Raw genomic sequence first — 14,371 nt, 5'->3', positions numbered from 1 at the left:
AATTGCTTACTTAGAATGAATTTTTAAAAATAATGAGTGAGAAAATAGCATGTATGTGAAGGCCCTATAGAAGTGTGGTACATCTGTTTCAAGGCACAGAAGCGCAGACTGCATCCGTAAAACAACTGTGACATTTGTATCTCTTTCCATTCTGACTGTATAAAAGAAAAAATTTGCCAAAATAGCCATTGTGTGACAACCACCAGTAAGCTTCATTTCCAAATGTGAAGTCATTTGTACTTTGCAGGGCTGCAGAATAGGCCTCTTTGGAGGAGAGGGGGAGCATCACACAGAAGTAGCAGCTTGTGAATATTTGGCTTCTGTGAGTCACTGGAGGAAAAAGCATCCACAAGGATGGTAGACTGACAAGCTTAATGGAAAGGAAACCCACTGAATATAAGGAAACCAGGAAGAAATGAGTTCTTGTATTCTTTCCCCAAGCACTTGCTTTTGGCCATGGTTGGAGTCAAGATACTAGCACTGATGAACCTTTTGCCTGACAGACATAGCTGCTCTTGCAAGACCGCTGTGTGCAGAAGGTAAATGTGACCAAGCTCCCATCTGTGACACGAAGCTAGAGACAAGAAGGTGGCAAAGAGCTTCAGAAAGGTAAAACATATTAAAAAAGCATCTTTTCAATCCTATCAGAGCTCTGGCCATGGTTTCTGAACTACTGTGACTTGGCAAGAAAATTGAGAAAATTCCCCACATCAAGGTCTGAGTGCTTAAATCTATGCAAGTTCATAGCCCGGGCAAGTACTCCTCTTCTGGAACACTACAAAAAATAGTGTGAGTCTTGAAAAGCGAGTGTCCCTCCATACTGACTGTCCTACATGTGAACTAGCCAGACTGGTTAAAGCTTAATTAAAGTGGCCAGAGTGGCTAAATTCTTTCCTAAGTGCAGCTGCAAAATGTTAGCTGTGGGCATATTTTAGGCCTTAATTAGTAACACTTGCACTGGAGGACCAAAATCTTTCATGAATGCAGCTGCAATCAATTAACATCAGTTAGGCATTTCTGTAGGCAATACAAGGGTCTCTTGAAAATTGTTTTAGTGCCCACCTAGATTAAAAAAATTAAAAATACTTATATGCAAGAAACTACAAAATCAAAGATAACTACAAAATGTCTTTATTGAAAAAAGCAGATTATAGCATCTAAGGTTAAATGAAACTTCTGACTTTAATATTAAATAACTTAGGATGATAGCAAGTAGCTTCTTCTTTAGATAAATAAATCTACATTTCCCAATTTTTTTCTTCAACAATCAAGGGAATCAAACACTGAAACACAAAACCACAAGTAATTCTAAAGACTAAAAGACAGAAGCACATTGAAAGGTTTTACAAGGATATATATACAAAAATAGTTAAACTAATGTATATTTTCAGCATGTAAACTAGTTACATGATATACAAACTGGGAATTTATATACTTCCTACAAAATAAAAATCAACGTTGGTCCAAGTTCTTGGAAGAAAACTATATTCTTTTAAAGAAAACGAAAATATTTCTCAAATGAAAACTTAATTTAAGTCAAATTATATACTCTAGTTACGGCATTAGTTACAGGATGAATCACAAACTTTTAAACTTTTCTTGAAACACAAGAAAGCAGCTTTTGTCTCCTTTAGAGCTTTGGTTTACTTAACTACTCTGGAATTTCTGGTCTTAAAGAGCTCCTCTAACCATGTTTTCCTTTTGAAGCTCCACCTTACAAAATATATATATATATATATATATATACACACACACACGTGCACACAAGTGAAAGGAAAATGAAAGAAACCCAAACAAACCCTCTTTGAAAGCTCAATTATCTAAGTGCATTCTTTTGTTTTGTTTCCTAATTACTATTTTGGTCCTTTCTTTGGAATGCATCCTCTAGTGCAGGGGGGACTCTGACTCACCTACAACAGCTTTGTGCTGCAGGGACTTTGTCAGATTCCTTACCGAAATGGAAAGGTGTAGTCCCGATGCAAATGAGGACAAGTTGTTATTGTTTCAACTTTATGGAAATATTCTGAAAGTACAGCAAAGGCTTCTGAAGAACAATCCCATCATAAAATGAACTCTAGTAAGTTTACATCTGTGTTGAACTGATTTAATGTAAGAATACTCCTTAAGAAAATCATTAAAAGAAACTCATTTATGTAATTCCCCAGACAGGAGGTAAAATGTGGAGAAACTGTCACTAGCACTAAAGAGTACAGCACATCATTATTTTAATTTGTTTTTATTTTTCTCTTTGATTGGAAAAAAGGAAAAAAAAGGCAAATTTCACTCTAGCTCCAGTTTTTATATTAAATGTCGGAAAAGCAAAGCTGTACTTCATTATACAGTAATGGAATGCACCTGTCTAGAAAATACTGGAACAACTGCTGCTTTCTGGTTTTAAACAAATTGCTTATTCTATAATGAAATATTACCTTTTGATATTTTTATCATGATGATACTTAACACATTGGAACTGAATAGAATTAAGAGAGACTGACAAATTAACGTGTGAAATGAAATTAAATATTATTCTGTTCTACAGTATGATTGTTTTCAGAAAAGAAGAAAAGGTATGATATGGTATGTACATGTTAGATAGTGTGCTGTCCCTTGGAAAGTATATTGGAGTGGAAGCTTAAACTTGCCACTGAAGGAGGCAAAGCAAGAAGGAAGGTAGTGGCAGAAGACTGGGCTGAATGCCAGAGTAAGTCACCTCCATCTCTGACCACTCTGATTTAGGAGGTTTTGCTTCTATACTGGTAGAGCAAAGCATTTTTCCAGTACAGTGAGTACTGTTATGGGATGATTTGCTCATGGGAACAGACCTAAACCTTCTCTGTGTGTATTAATGACTGTTTTCTTAATTTGTGTTCCTTAATACATATCGTAAAGACAAGCAAGTAAAAATGCCTCAAAGCTAAATGTGGTCCAAAGCAGCTTCCTTAAATGGAAAAAGTATTACATTGCAGCTGATGCTAAAAGTTTATCCTGCAGCTCTGATATCTTCCATGTTTGTAATAATCTTAAGGAATTTGCCTAGTCATACAATACAATTTAGGACAACTTTTTTTTCCCTTTTCTAGCATTTGCTGTTTGGGCAAGAGGCACATGTACTTCCGCTTCCTTCTGAGGCTGGGCTGGTGCCTATGGACATTGAGGTAATGTTTACAAATGGAGAAAAAGTGTGCATGCACCCAATGTCCTCTCTTTTGCAGGCCAGTACTCTTAGGTCACACTGCAGAAATGGGGCACTAATTCTTTCAAAACATGGCTATCAAATTAAATATGTTAATTATAAACTGATATATATTAATTAGAAAATTACTTTTTAAAGGAGCATCTGACTTGCCAACGAGTATTCAGTAGGGCAGGTTAATCTAGGGCAATGGAAGTTTGGCAGAAGTTCAGGAAACATACCTTTTGTTCCATACTAACAGAAAAAAAAAGTAGTTCACAGGAATTTTTCCTGCCACCCACCCTTCCCCCATAAGGAAATTCCAGACTATCAAAAAGTTCTGTTAAGGGAGTTAATTATTCCACTTAGGAATTAGTGTCCATTGGATGCTCTTTGTACTTTTCAAGAGCACCACAAATGGCTTTCAAAAAGTCAGTGGAGCATAAGAAACTAAACTGCAATGGTGTTGCCAAATAAGTCATTTCATCAGTCTGTGTGCTGAATTTAACATGGGATCATTTCTGAATGGATTGGTCAGATTCTCAATGTGTTGAGAACTGGCATGAAAATGTCCCAATTTACACATGTAGAGAACCTGGTCTGGTATTTCCACTTCCTCTGGAGGAGAAGAATTTAATTTTATTGTAATTTTGGATACAGTTAAAGACAGCAATGATGGATTTACTTAAAATATAAATTCAGGAAGGCTGGATCAATTCTCATGAGAATGCAAGGAATTTTTTAAACATACAGATGTGTGATTTGCATGTAAATCATCAACACATGGTAGAAAACAAACCATAAAAAAGATTCATCTAACTTCCTATATGGAAGACATGTATTTCCCCAGAGCTCTGAGGTTACTGTAAAAGCTTATGCAAAATATGAAAGTGTGTACATTCTATGTACATCTAATACTTGTTATAAAATACCAACGTTTCAATGGTCTGACTCTCTAAATTATTTCTGCTAAACTGTACTTTGTTTTCCAATGTAGACAATCACCATAATCAGTTCAAAAGTACATCTAGAAAAGAACACAAAGCTGAAAAGATAATACAAAAACCACTGTCCCCCTCTTTTTTTTTTTTTAATAATGGATCAACATACAATCAAAGCAGTTGGTAACAAATGAAGTCTTGTATAAAACAAGTAGTATAGACAAGTGTACCTTTGCATAGAAAGGGGCTGCTAACCCTATTAAACAAAAAAATAGGTTTAAAAGATGAATTCTTTACTAAGTGCCAAATCATCAAGTTGATATGAACACATTTTGAAACCATGGCTATGTGTGTACATGGCAAGCAATTACAGAGGTCTGTAACTTTCTTCAATTGTTACGACTTTCATGACAATTATGTGACTTTCTTCAATTGTTATGGGCATGTTCCAATCTTTTGGATATACTCCTCTGTAATGGCATTTTTATATGAGATGCTAACCATATTTCTTTAACAAGCTAAATAGTCTTTGGATGACTGTGGAACCTTGTAGGATGGAAAGCTGGCCTGACACTTCTTCACAGAATGCCATTATCTAACCCATGCTGAAAGCTGTCCTTGCTAAAAACACTTGTTTGCCTCCTATTCACTACACTTCTGGGAATCTAAGTTTTAAAAAATGTCAGACTGTATTCTCTAAGACCAGAATTCAACAAAACTAGCTAAAATGCTAGCGTTTATCTTATCATGTTTGCTGCAATATGATAAGGTGCTAACTTTTGAAAAGTAATTCTACACTCCTTACTTGGGTGAAATTTCCACTGAGGGAAAGCAAGTAAGGAGTGCAGAACAGCCCTTTGTACCACTGTTTTTAGAAATGCTGTCACTTACAGTTATAGTTTAGTGGTGAATTATTTGTTCAAGTAGACGGTGTCTCAGTGAAAATGTCTAGATAAAAGAATGCGTATGTACAAGATCAGAAAAGGACCCCTCACCTCTGATTTAAAAAATAAATAGCTGGTTTAGATGGTTATTACTGGAATCTCATCTTTAAAGGAACAGGAAAGTATTTTTAGATTTTTGTCTTCTCTTTCAAACGGCTTGTTGGTATAGGAAATGTCTTTCAGAGTTCTGTGACATGCATTGGATAGCTCGGAGGTGGATGTGATGGCAGTTTAATATTAAGGCGCCTGATATGACAGCTGTGGCAGAGCAAGTGGCCCTCTAATGGGTAACAACGATGGCCTTCCTCGTCATTGAGCTGCAAGCCACAATCCTAGAAAAAACATGCACATCCCAGATTAGTGATTCAGGTAGGTCATCTTACAACAATACTGATCCATATAACCCTGAGAGCTCCTTCCCATGCCTCCAATGACTCATGAGTTTTTGGTAGGTGGACCCTGACTATCTCACATAAGTAAAATGACATCGCTGAAATCCAACCAGACAGTCTATAAGAGTACCCAGCATTTTTTTCTCCATAGTTTTCCCATTCTGGTCTCTTCTTCATCTAATAAATGTTGATACAAATCAGACAAAAACATGCCAAGGACTGACCCTGACACATACAACCTGGAAGAGGTTAGAACAGAGGAGGAGCTAATTCTGCAATGCGGCAGTGAGCAAGAAATGGGGGAGCATAAGTGGAGAATGAAAGGAGTGGGCTGGAGGGAGAGATGAGACATGTTACTGCTGAAGCAGGGCTACACTTTCTTTTACTTGGAGTTAAAAAAATTAAAGACTTCAAGGCTAATGGTCCGTCTTTAGTGGAAATACGTTAGTACCTCTGGGGCCAGCACACAACTACAGGGACAACGGGGGTGAACAACAGTGGAAGAACAGAGTGATGATCCCGCCTGCTGACTATTATGCACACTGCAATAGAGGAAATCTTGGTTTGCAGTTGTCATCATTATAATTGAGGATGTTTTAAAGCCATGACAGTTTTGTGCTTGGATTTGATGTTTCAAGTATGTTAAATACTTAGAAATTGTTACTGTGACCAGTCCTGACATACCAGAGATTCTGAGTATGTATTTGTGCACTTAGAAAGGGAAAAAAAGAATTGAAAAAGTTGGGAATATAGGTCATTTTAGTATTGAAAACGGATGAAAAGGTTTTTTTTAGTTGGACACCGAATACAATTCTTCAGGTTTCATAGCTCAAGTTAAAATCCTCAAATTTTACAGTGCTGAAGTAAGAATGAAAACTGGGTTTTGAAGTAAGCTTTAAAACTGAGCGTTAGTTTAGGGAGGCTTTAACCAGAGTTTCTGCCAAGGTAGTTTTCCGTGTGTTATTATATAACATATAATAACTTTATAGTCCTTTATGTAAGATTTAAAATTCAGTTCCTCATTCGAACATAACCATTTCAGATGCCCTACAGATGTGCCAAGTGTTCATACCTTTTTCCCTCTCCAAAACTGTATCTCTTTTCTGCAATGAGAAAGCCTGCCTTCTCAGTGGATTTCGGTTTTAGAGTGGGGGTCTACTGATCTGTAAACCAGCTTCAACTTCTCAGCAGAAGTTAAGTGGTTGCACAGGAAAGAGATGATACAAAAAAGCAGCAAAGTTTGCAAACTGACTACTGACTCTGCATGGCCACCAGGTGATGATGACATTACCAGCGTTTCAGAAGTGACCGTGTGAGTCGTCACAGCCTTTGCAAAAGTCTCCATGCAAATACCTCAAAATACCAACACTAACTTTTTCAGCAGTATTTGGAGAGAGCAGCAACGCAGTGTGTACAGTTTCAGAGCCCAATTTAAGACCATTAGGCAGTAACCTACCCCTCTTGCCACGTAACTAACCCCCTCATTTCTGTACATAAATGCACTCTGCCATTCTGGGCAGATGTGGAGGCAGCTTGATTTGCCTCAAACTGGAAGGAGAATGGGGAAATGAATAATGAACAGAACTGAAAATAAACCCCCATTGGGACATTCTAATATAAAGTCAATAGCCTGTGAGAGAAGGGGAGGGAGCTGTCATCTTAGGTGAAGCCTGCACAAAGCAATAGATGGGGGAAGAAGGAGGAGGGAAGTACAGCTCTCCGAAATGCTGTGATTTCCTGTGCCAATTTATCTTTAAAAATTAATGGAAAAGGATGGCATATCAGGTATCTTGTTGGAAGGCAACAGCTGAGTGGACGGGGTCTTCCTTACATTTAAGTTCATATACATTGCAAGATGACCTGAGTTTTGTTATTTTCTCTCTCAACTGGAAGTGCCTTTGTAAAAACCTTTTTGTGCAAAAGTACATGGAAGATAGTATTGCTGTATTTTGCCTCTGCTGCTAAGACAGTTAGGTAGCAGTTAGGATCTGTGTGGATATTTGCATGTTATATCAGTTCGTCAAATTTAAAACAAATGCGAAGTTTTAGGCTGATCCCAAATGAAAGAGTTTGTTTCCTTCCTTGTGCTCCTGGATGCAGAGCTAGAACTGAACTCAAGCTCTCTTCTTCAAAGCAAAAGCACTAATCCCACAACTTGATCTGCCCCAATAAATGTTTAAAGGTTCAGCACAAAAAAAAGAAACTACTCCCCAAAAGGGACAGAAAGTCAGTGGTACCCCTGTCTCTTTTCTAGTAAAGAATCAATATTCATTCAGCATGGAAAAAACACAGATCCCCTAGAAAAGCTGTCCAGTGGAGGAGCAAGGGTCCCTCCCTGCACAGGCCATGTGAACTCAAGTCTCCTCAGATCAGAGCCATGCACGGCCAATCCAGAGATCCAGGAAAAAGAGAACTGGCACCTACTCTTTGATCTCTCCCCATCTGGAAGTATTGAGAAAATTCAACCTAATCAACCAAACCCAGCTTCTGAAGTTAATATACTGGGGGTTAAAAAAAGAAACTAATTTGATACTGGAGATGGCAGCACCACTTGCATCCCAGCTAGCACTGCCCTTGCCTCCCTCCAGGAGCTGTGGGGCAGAGCCCAACCTGCCCAGGCACGCAAGAGCCAGCAAGTGCACCCCGGGGTGCGAGTCGGGCACCTACCAAGAGGCTGCTGGTTATTAGCAAAGCCTTGCCGTGGGGCAGGCTGGCAGAGGCACCTGATGCTTACCTCGCAGTGATAGCACTCCACATGGTAGTCTTTGTCCATTGACACCACTCGAATGGTCTCCTCAGAGCCCTGTTGGGGAAGCAGAGAGAATGTAAGAGTGAGCTTGTAAGTGGCGTTTTCTCAATCTTCTTTCAGTGCCCAAGCTGTTGCCCTGGGGCATCCCCTCTTACTCCTGAGAGCTGAGCTCTGTGACCACTGAGGGTCTTGTCCCCTGGTTGTACTCAGCACTGCACCACTGGTTGTGCTGTTTAGCAGCAGTCTGGATGTCTGACATAACTAAGCTGTAGAGGTCATTGGGCAAGTGTAGCCAACACTTCATCCTCAAGGGACAAATTAGTCTTCAAATAAAATAATTTTCCAAGGGCACCCAGGATCTAAATGACTTACTTGCTTGGGTTACTTTTTCTTGTAGACATCCTGGCCTGAGTTTTCCAGAACTTGTAGTCCCCTCAAACCATCTGCTGCACAGCTATTTTGCACATGCACATGTCACTGTATGTACCCCATAAGGAATTACATACCAGTCCGGCAGGTAATTATGTGCCCAGGCCAAAACCTCAGCATGAGGGTGTTGTGTAATTCCTGGCTGAGCCTCAGGCCCTCCAGAGCAGCCCATACCCTTCTTGTAACCTCACACACTCTTTCTCTGATCCATGCTGAAGCCTCTGAAGACAGAGCTCATTAAATTTGTTGCCTTGCATTGTTTCCAGTTCCAGGTGTGGTTAGAGCATCAGATATGACGTACACTATGTCTGAGAAGCTGTGGGCATGTTAGTACCTGCACTGCTACACTGCTAGACTTGAACTAACCTAAGATACCTCCATGGGAAAGAACGTGTAGTCCCTCCTGCTAGCCATGAGATGAGTCAGCAGTAGGACTGCTTTTCTTTTTTCTTTCTTTCTTTTTTAAAAAAGTAATTTTGTAGGACAATGCAGCAAAATTTACATAGGGGTTTTCTCACATCCCATCACCAGGACAAGCTGTTCAGGCCCAGCCTTTATAAGGTTTTTAATTATGCGAGAGCTGGTCATTTAACAGAAATAACGATGACAAATGAGGGTAAGGTGCAGAGTGATGGAGGTGGGCATGCTTAGAGGCTCTAGCCACAGGCTTTACTGGGGCACAGCAGGATACAGGATGCAAACTCTGGCTCTATAACCATGACAAGAGGAAAAGGAGGGAGGCACTGAGGCCCTTGCTTTACAAATAAGCTGGTCAGTGACCTCAGCAATGGGAACTTACTTAGAGGGTCCTGCACCCACCAGAGTATGAGGGAGCACCACTGCAGGCAGGCAGAAAAGGCATGTCTTAATGTAGAAGTCTTGTCATGCTAACTATACTGTCAGGACAGGCTGAGGTTGCAAGCAGGTCATTCACCTGGCTTCCCTTTTAGCCGACTGCTGGCTTTTCCACCCCTTTACGCACTTTCACTTCATTGCCACCCCAGGAGGACAGACTGTGTGGCCTCTTCACAGGGTCAGGGTAACCCTCAGATGTCTTTACAAGTTTGGGCATCTTAACAGATCCACATCAGAAATGCAAACATAGCAGACAAGGAAAATTACTACTTGAGCTAATGGGAGATTCTAAAAATAAACAGGGCTTTACTTATTGGGTTGTTCTTGGAGCCCCAGTCAGGGCTTTCAATTAAATGAGATTTATAACAGCATAATTAAGACCTGGAAAGCACCCTAAAGATACAAAGTACTATGCTGCATAAGTAGTATGATTATTACAACCTCTGGGAATGTTTGGGAGTGACATTATTGCTGAACTGTGTTTAATTTAGTATCTGACATCGTATAGATTCTGGAAGAGGGAGAAAACACAGCTAATGTGTTTTTAAAAAGTGTTCATATGCCAACAACTGCTTTCTCTAAAGAGTCAGTGCATGTTAACATGTACCTGTGCTGGTAGGATCGGCTGGTTACAGGAAGCGCATTTTGGTGCAAAAACCCTAGGGTGCAAGAAGAAAGTGTTCACATCACATTTAAAGCTTTTAAAAAAAGTAGAACCAAGAGAGGTATTCTAACCATGCCTTGTTTTTAGCAAAATGTAGATCCACAGGATTTGAAACACCTCTAACTGTTTGCTGATATTCAGGGAAAAGGAGATTTGGAAAAGGCAGATTTATCCCAGCTTTATTACTTACATCTTTCTGACCTCTAGGCACAGTGAATCCAGCCCTTTTCCCACATATGCTCTTTCTCTTACCTTCCTTTACTCATAAAGTCATTCAAATTCTTCCAGAGACTCACCGCTTTGACTGCAAAGCAGCTCCCACCTTGGGGACTATCACTATCTGATGTCAGGAAGATATAACCTACTAAGTAGGAGAGGAGCTGATCTTGGCTAGGATCTACTTAAACCAAATACATCAACTGCTCTTATTATCCACAGCTGCATTTTACAACAATCACTGGGCCAACATCCACTCTATCCTTGTAACATGGTCAGCTTGGTACTAACAGGTTTGAGTTCAGAGTGTTTTACTGTGATGGATAAGCTGAGTTATTGGTTGACTGAAGCTAAGAGTGTTCATGTTGCCTTTGAGCAGGAGCAGAAAGGAATCCAAAAGCAATCACTTAAACCACAAAGCTTTTTGTCAGGCGAGGCTAAAATCCACTAGCTGCCAAATGACATGTCTACTATCCAGCCTAGGTTAACCTAACTTACGTGCACCAGTGTCACGCATTACCGGAACTTTGACTCTTAGAAACAGCCAGCAGAACCTACTGTTACTTGCAGAATTATCCTGATCTAATTAATATTGAAAGCCCTGAAAGATGTAGAGATATGGCCACCAGAAAAGTACATCCTCTGACACAACTTGATTTTCAACCTCACCTGGCCACTGTATACCACAGTGGGCCCATGAAGTGACCTTTTAATGCAACTTTAAAATACTTTACAAATGCAACAAGCGAGAGCAGCACTTCAGGGACATCTAAGCAAATAGGAATGACCCTTTTTATCTGCTACAAGGCTTATAACTGTATCAATAATTTAACTACTATAATTTTTCCAAGCACACAATCAATTTGCACACTTACGTATGGTAGTCTTTGACACAGTAAATATTGTTTTCCACATCGACAGTGAAAGGGACTCCATCCAAGCACTCATTACACACCACGCAGCGGAAGCAGCCAGGATGGTAGGACTTTCCAAGGGCCTGTAAGATCTTAAGAGGCAAACAGCAAAATAAGTGGATGCATGATTACATGAGGCCCGTGTCCCGTCCCCCCCATACTGCTGTATCTGATTCTTAATAATGACAGTGAGAAAAGTGCTTCAGGATGAAATTACCACTCTGCAGATCTGTCAGCAAGGGGCCTTTTAAAACAATCAACTTGCTTGTTTCAGTGGGTTTCAGTAGGCTCCAAATAAAGAGGAAGAACTGTGAAAATCAGGCTAACGCCCATAAGCCTTAGCTCTGCAGGGCCAATACTGCCAACAGAAATTAAAAACAGCTTCAGAGGCCATTTCTTGGAAAATCTGTTGCAGCCAAATACAAGTTACTGGGATACAGCGTTAATTCACAAAACTTAACAGGCTCTAACAAACAGAATCCAAAGCAGTCATTACTCAAAAAGTAAAATAACAAAACAAGCAAATAAATAGGTGTCCCTTTGTTAATTAAAGATTCTCATCCACCACAGTTACCGACAAGTTATCACTCAGTCATAGGGGCCCACTGGTTTCTGTTAAAATTCCACCTGTATCCATGTGTTTGGATACAGATCCATCCATCTGCCCAGGCTTTTCCCATGCTGACCTTCCGCTACTGCGTTTTAAACGTTTCACAACCTGACACAGACTCAGCTATATTGCTACAGAGCTGATCCCCGCCCTCCCGGCATCCTTGTATGTAACACTCAGCGTTGCACTGGGACATCAAGGAGCGGGCAGCCAAACCCACCAACAAGCCTTTGGGAAGAGTGAGCCATAGTACCACCTTCAGGCAGCTCTCAACAGGTTACATAGCACCAATTGCGTACATTTCAGGTATGAGAAACACCTTTGGAAGGTGATTTCAAAAAGTATCTGCTATCAGCAGGGCTCAGCTTGGAGCTGTTAATAAGCTGGAGATGACAAATCTCCGCAGGCCAAGTGCTCATGGTCCTGTAGATGATTCTATGAATAAAGATCAAATCAACAGGAAATAAGAAGTGGCACCTGGGAAGAATGAACAAAGTCAATTTAATTAACCTTTTTTTCCCCTGCTAATGAAGCCCTATAGCTCTCCGTTCAGTAAGTGGCATCAGACCCCATCTGGTTTGCAGTCCTGTTCCTGGCCAGAAACTACTCATCTCCGTGCATGTGTGGCTGTCTAGGCAGCTACACAACACACGCAGTCAGCCTGGTGTGGCTGTGCAGGGTGACACACACTGTCAGCGTGGTGTGGCTGTGCAGGGTGACCCACGCAGTCAGCCTGGTGTGGCTGTGCAGGGTGACACACGCAGTCGGCCTGGTGTGGCTGTGCAGGGCGACACACGCAGTCGGCCTGGTGTGGCTGTGCAGGGCGACACACGCAGTCGGCCTGGTGTGGCTGTGCAGGGTGACACACACTGTCAGCGTGGTGTGGCTGTGCAGGGTGACACACGCAGTCGGCCTGGTGTGGCTGTGCAGGGCGACACACGCAGTCGGCCTGGTGTGGCTGTGCAGGGTGACACACGCAGTCGGCCTGGTGTGGCTGTGCAGACACCCCCTTGCACAGGGCAACCCCTCACTCAGCTGCACTTCCAGCCCTGAACAGCTTCAGCGCTCTGCTCCTCAGCTGTGCGCGGGCACCACTGGTGGCGAGGCACAACCCTTGTATGTGCGCTCCCAGGGAGGAACACGGAGGAATTAGCCAAAGAAGACTGCTTAATTCCTGGAGCTGTTTCCTTTTGTCAGAACACACTTGCTGATGAGAGAAAGGCAGACAAGCACCTGCCAAGCTTCCAGCTACTGAGCTCCACCAAGGAGATATTATGGACTGGTGCCTGGGATTCTGCAATTAAGGGCCAGCTCAAAGCATGCAAGTCAGGATACCCCCACCCCCTCCCAGCATGACACAACTCTAGAAATTTGCTCTTGGGCTAAAACGAACAATATCCTTGTCCAACCAGTGGTGCCAGGATATAAGCCAGAATCCTCATTAATGAAGTCTCCATTCCAGCTTCTACTGAACCTCAGTTTGCAACGCAATAGCTACTTCTATTAGGCATATTGAGGTTAATACACATTTTAAAACAAGGAAAATAGATCTACTACACAATCTGCACTTCTTCAACGTGCAAGCCACTTCATTTTGTTTGGGAATTCCTGCTTAGGAAAAACAGATTAAATTCTTCCTACTTTCACTCAGTGAAACAGCGCCAGCAGTATCTGGCCCAACCCATAGCCCTTTGATATTTTTATTATAAAAGTAACTCTGCTGGCTCCCTACAAATCCCAACAGCGATAATGCATTTTAACTGATGTGAAGCAAGTGGCAGAAGGTAAATAAAGCAAGTCGCAGAGCAGGCAACAAGCCTCAAGACTACTGATAATGTCCCTCTCTAGCCCAGATTCCATCCACTTCACAGAGCTCTTGTGATTCTACTGTCTTACAGAGCACAGCCTATTTTCCTTTACCATGTTCTCAGACAAAGCTGTGCTGCGGTTTCCTCCTTTAGCATTAAAATCCTATTTATCTTTTTTTTTTTTTTAAAAAAAAACCTGGCATGTGGCAGAGTAACAGCCTCCCATGATCTCAGGTAGAAAAGAAGCCCTACTTACTGTACTTAATTTTAATATTTTTGTTTATTTACTGCCTCTGTTTTGAAAATTACCTTAACAGCAGTGAAGACAATGATAGTCTGACTAGGGGAAAAGCACAATGTCTCACAACATGCTACCTAAAGCATGTGAAAAGCAAGCTACCCCGCAGTTAGGAATTTAGGTCTCTTACCATTTCCATTATGAGGTGTCCACAAACAAAGCACTTGTCCGCTGTTTGCTGAAAACCTGAATACTGTTCAAATGACAGAAAAGAAAGGATTATTAGTAGCCATTCCTCTAGCTGCAGAAATACCTTTTAAGTGAATGCTGTGCTATTTTCCAGCCTGTGCTGTATATGATCGCAAACTACAGAAGAGGTTTGGGAGACAGTGACGTGGAAGCCTTCGCTCTGCTCTTGCAGCATGCTCAGATACCAGCT

At 41.2% G+C, this 14,371-nt stretch overlaps 1 protein-coding gene across 1 annotated transcript in view; it reads right to left on the bottom strand.

The window, feature by feature from the left end:
- Window positions 1-1,149: 1,149 nt before the first annotated feature.
- WTIP (WT1 interacting protein) overlaps window positions 1,150-14,371 on the bottom strand; it is an 85,682-nt gene continuing 72,460 nt past the window's right edge. The window contains exons 5-9 of the mRNA XM_026856945.1: window positions 14,123-14,185; window positions 11,238-11,368; window positions 10,090-10,141; window positions 8,184-8,252; window positions 1,150-5,389 (exon numbers count right to left, since the gene is read on the bottom strand). Of these exons, the coding sequence (XP_026712746.1) occupies window positions 5,237-5,389; window positions 8,184-8,252; window positions 10,090-10,141; window positions 11,238-11,368; window positions 14,123-14,185 (468 nt within the window). The 3' untranslated portion in view covers window positions 1,150-5,236. The remainder of the gene's footprint in view (window positions 5,390-8,183; window positions 8,253-10,089; window positions 10,142-11,237; window positions 11,369-14,122; window positions 14,186-14,371) is intronic.

The sequence above is a fragment of the Athene cunicularia genome (assembly GCF_003259725.1).
Source record: "Athene cunicularia isolate RWA chromosome 11 unlocalized genomic scaffold, athCun1 chr11_part1, whole genome shotgun sequence".
In the NCBI taxonomy this organism is placed as follows: domain Eukaryota; kingdom Metazoa; phylum Chordata; class Aves; order Strigiformes; family Strigidae; genus Athene; species Athene cunicularia.
Note: the sequence above shows the minus strand (reverse complement) of the source record. Positions and strands in the feature narration are given on the sequence as shown.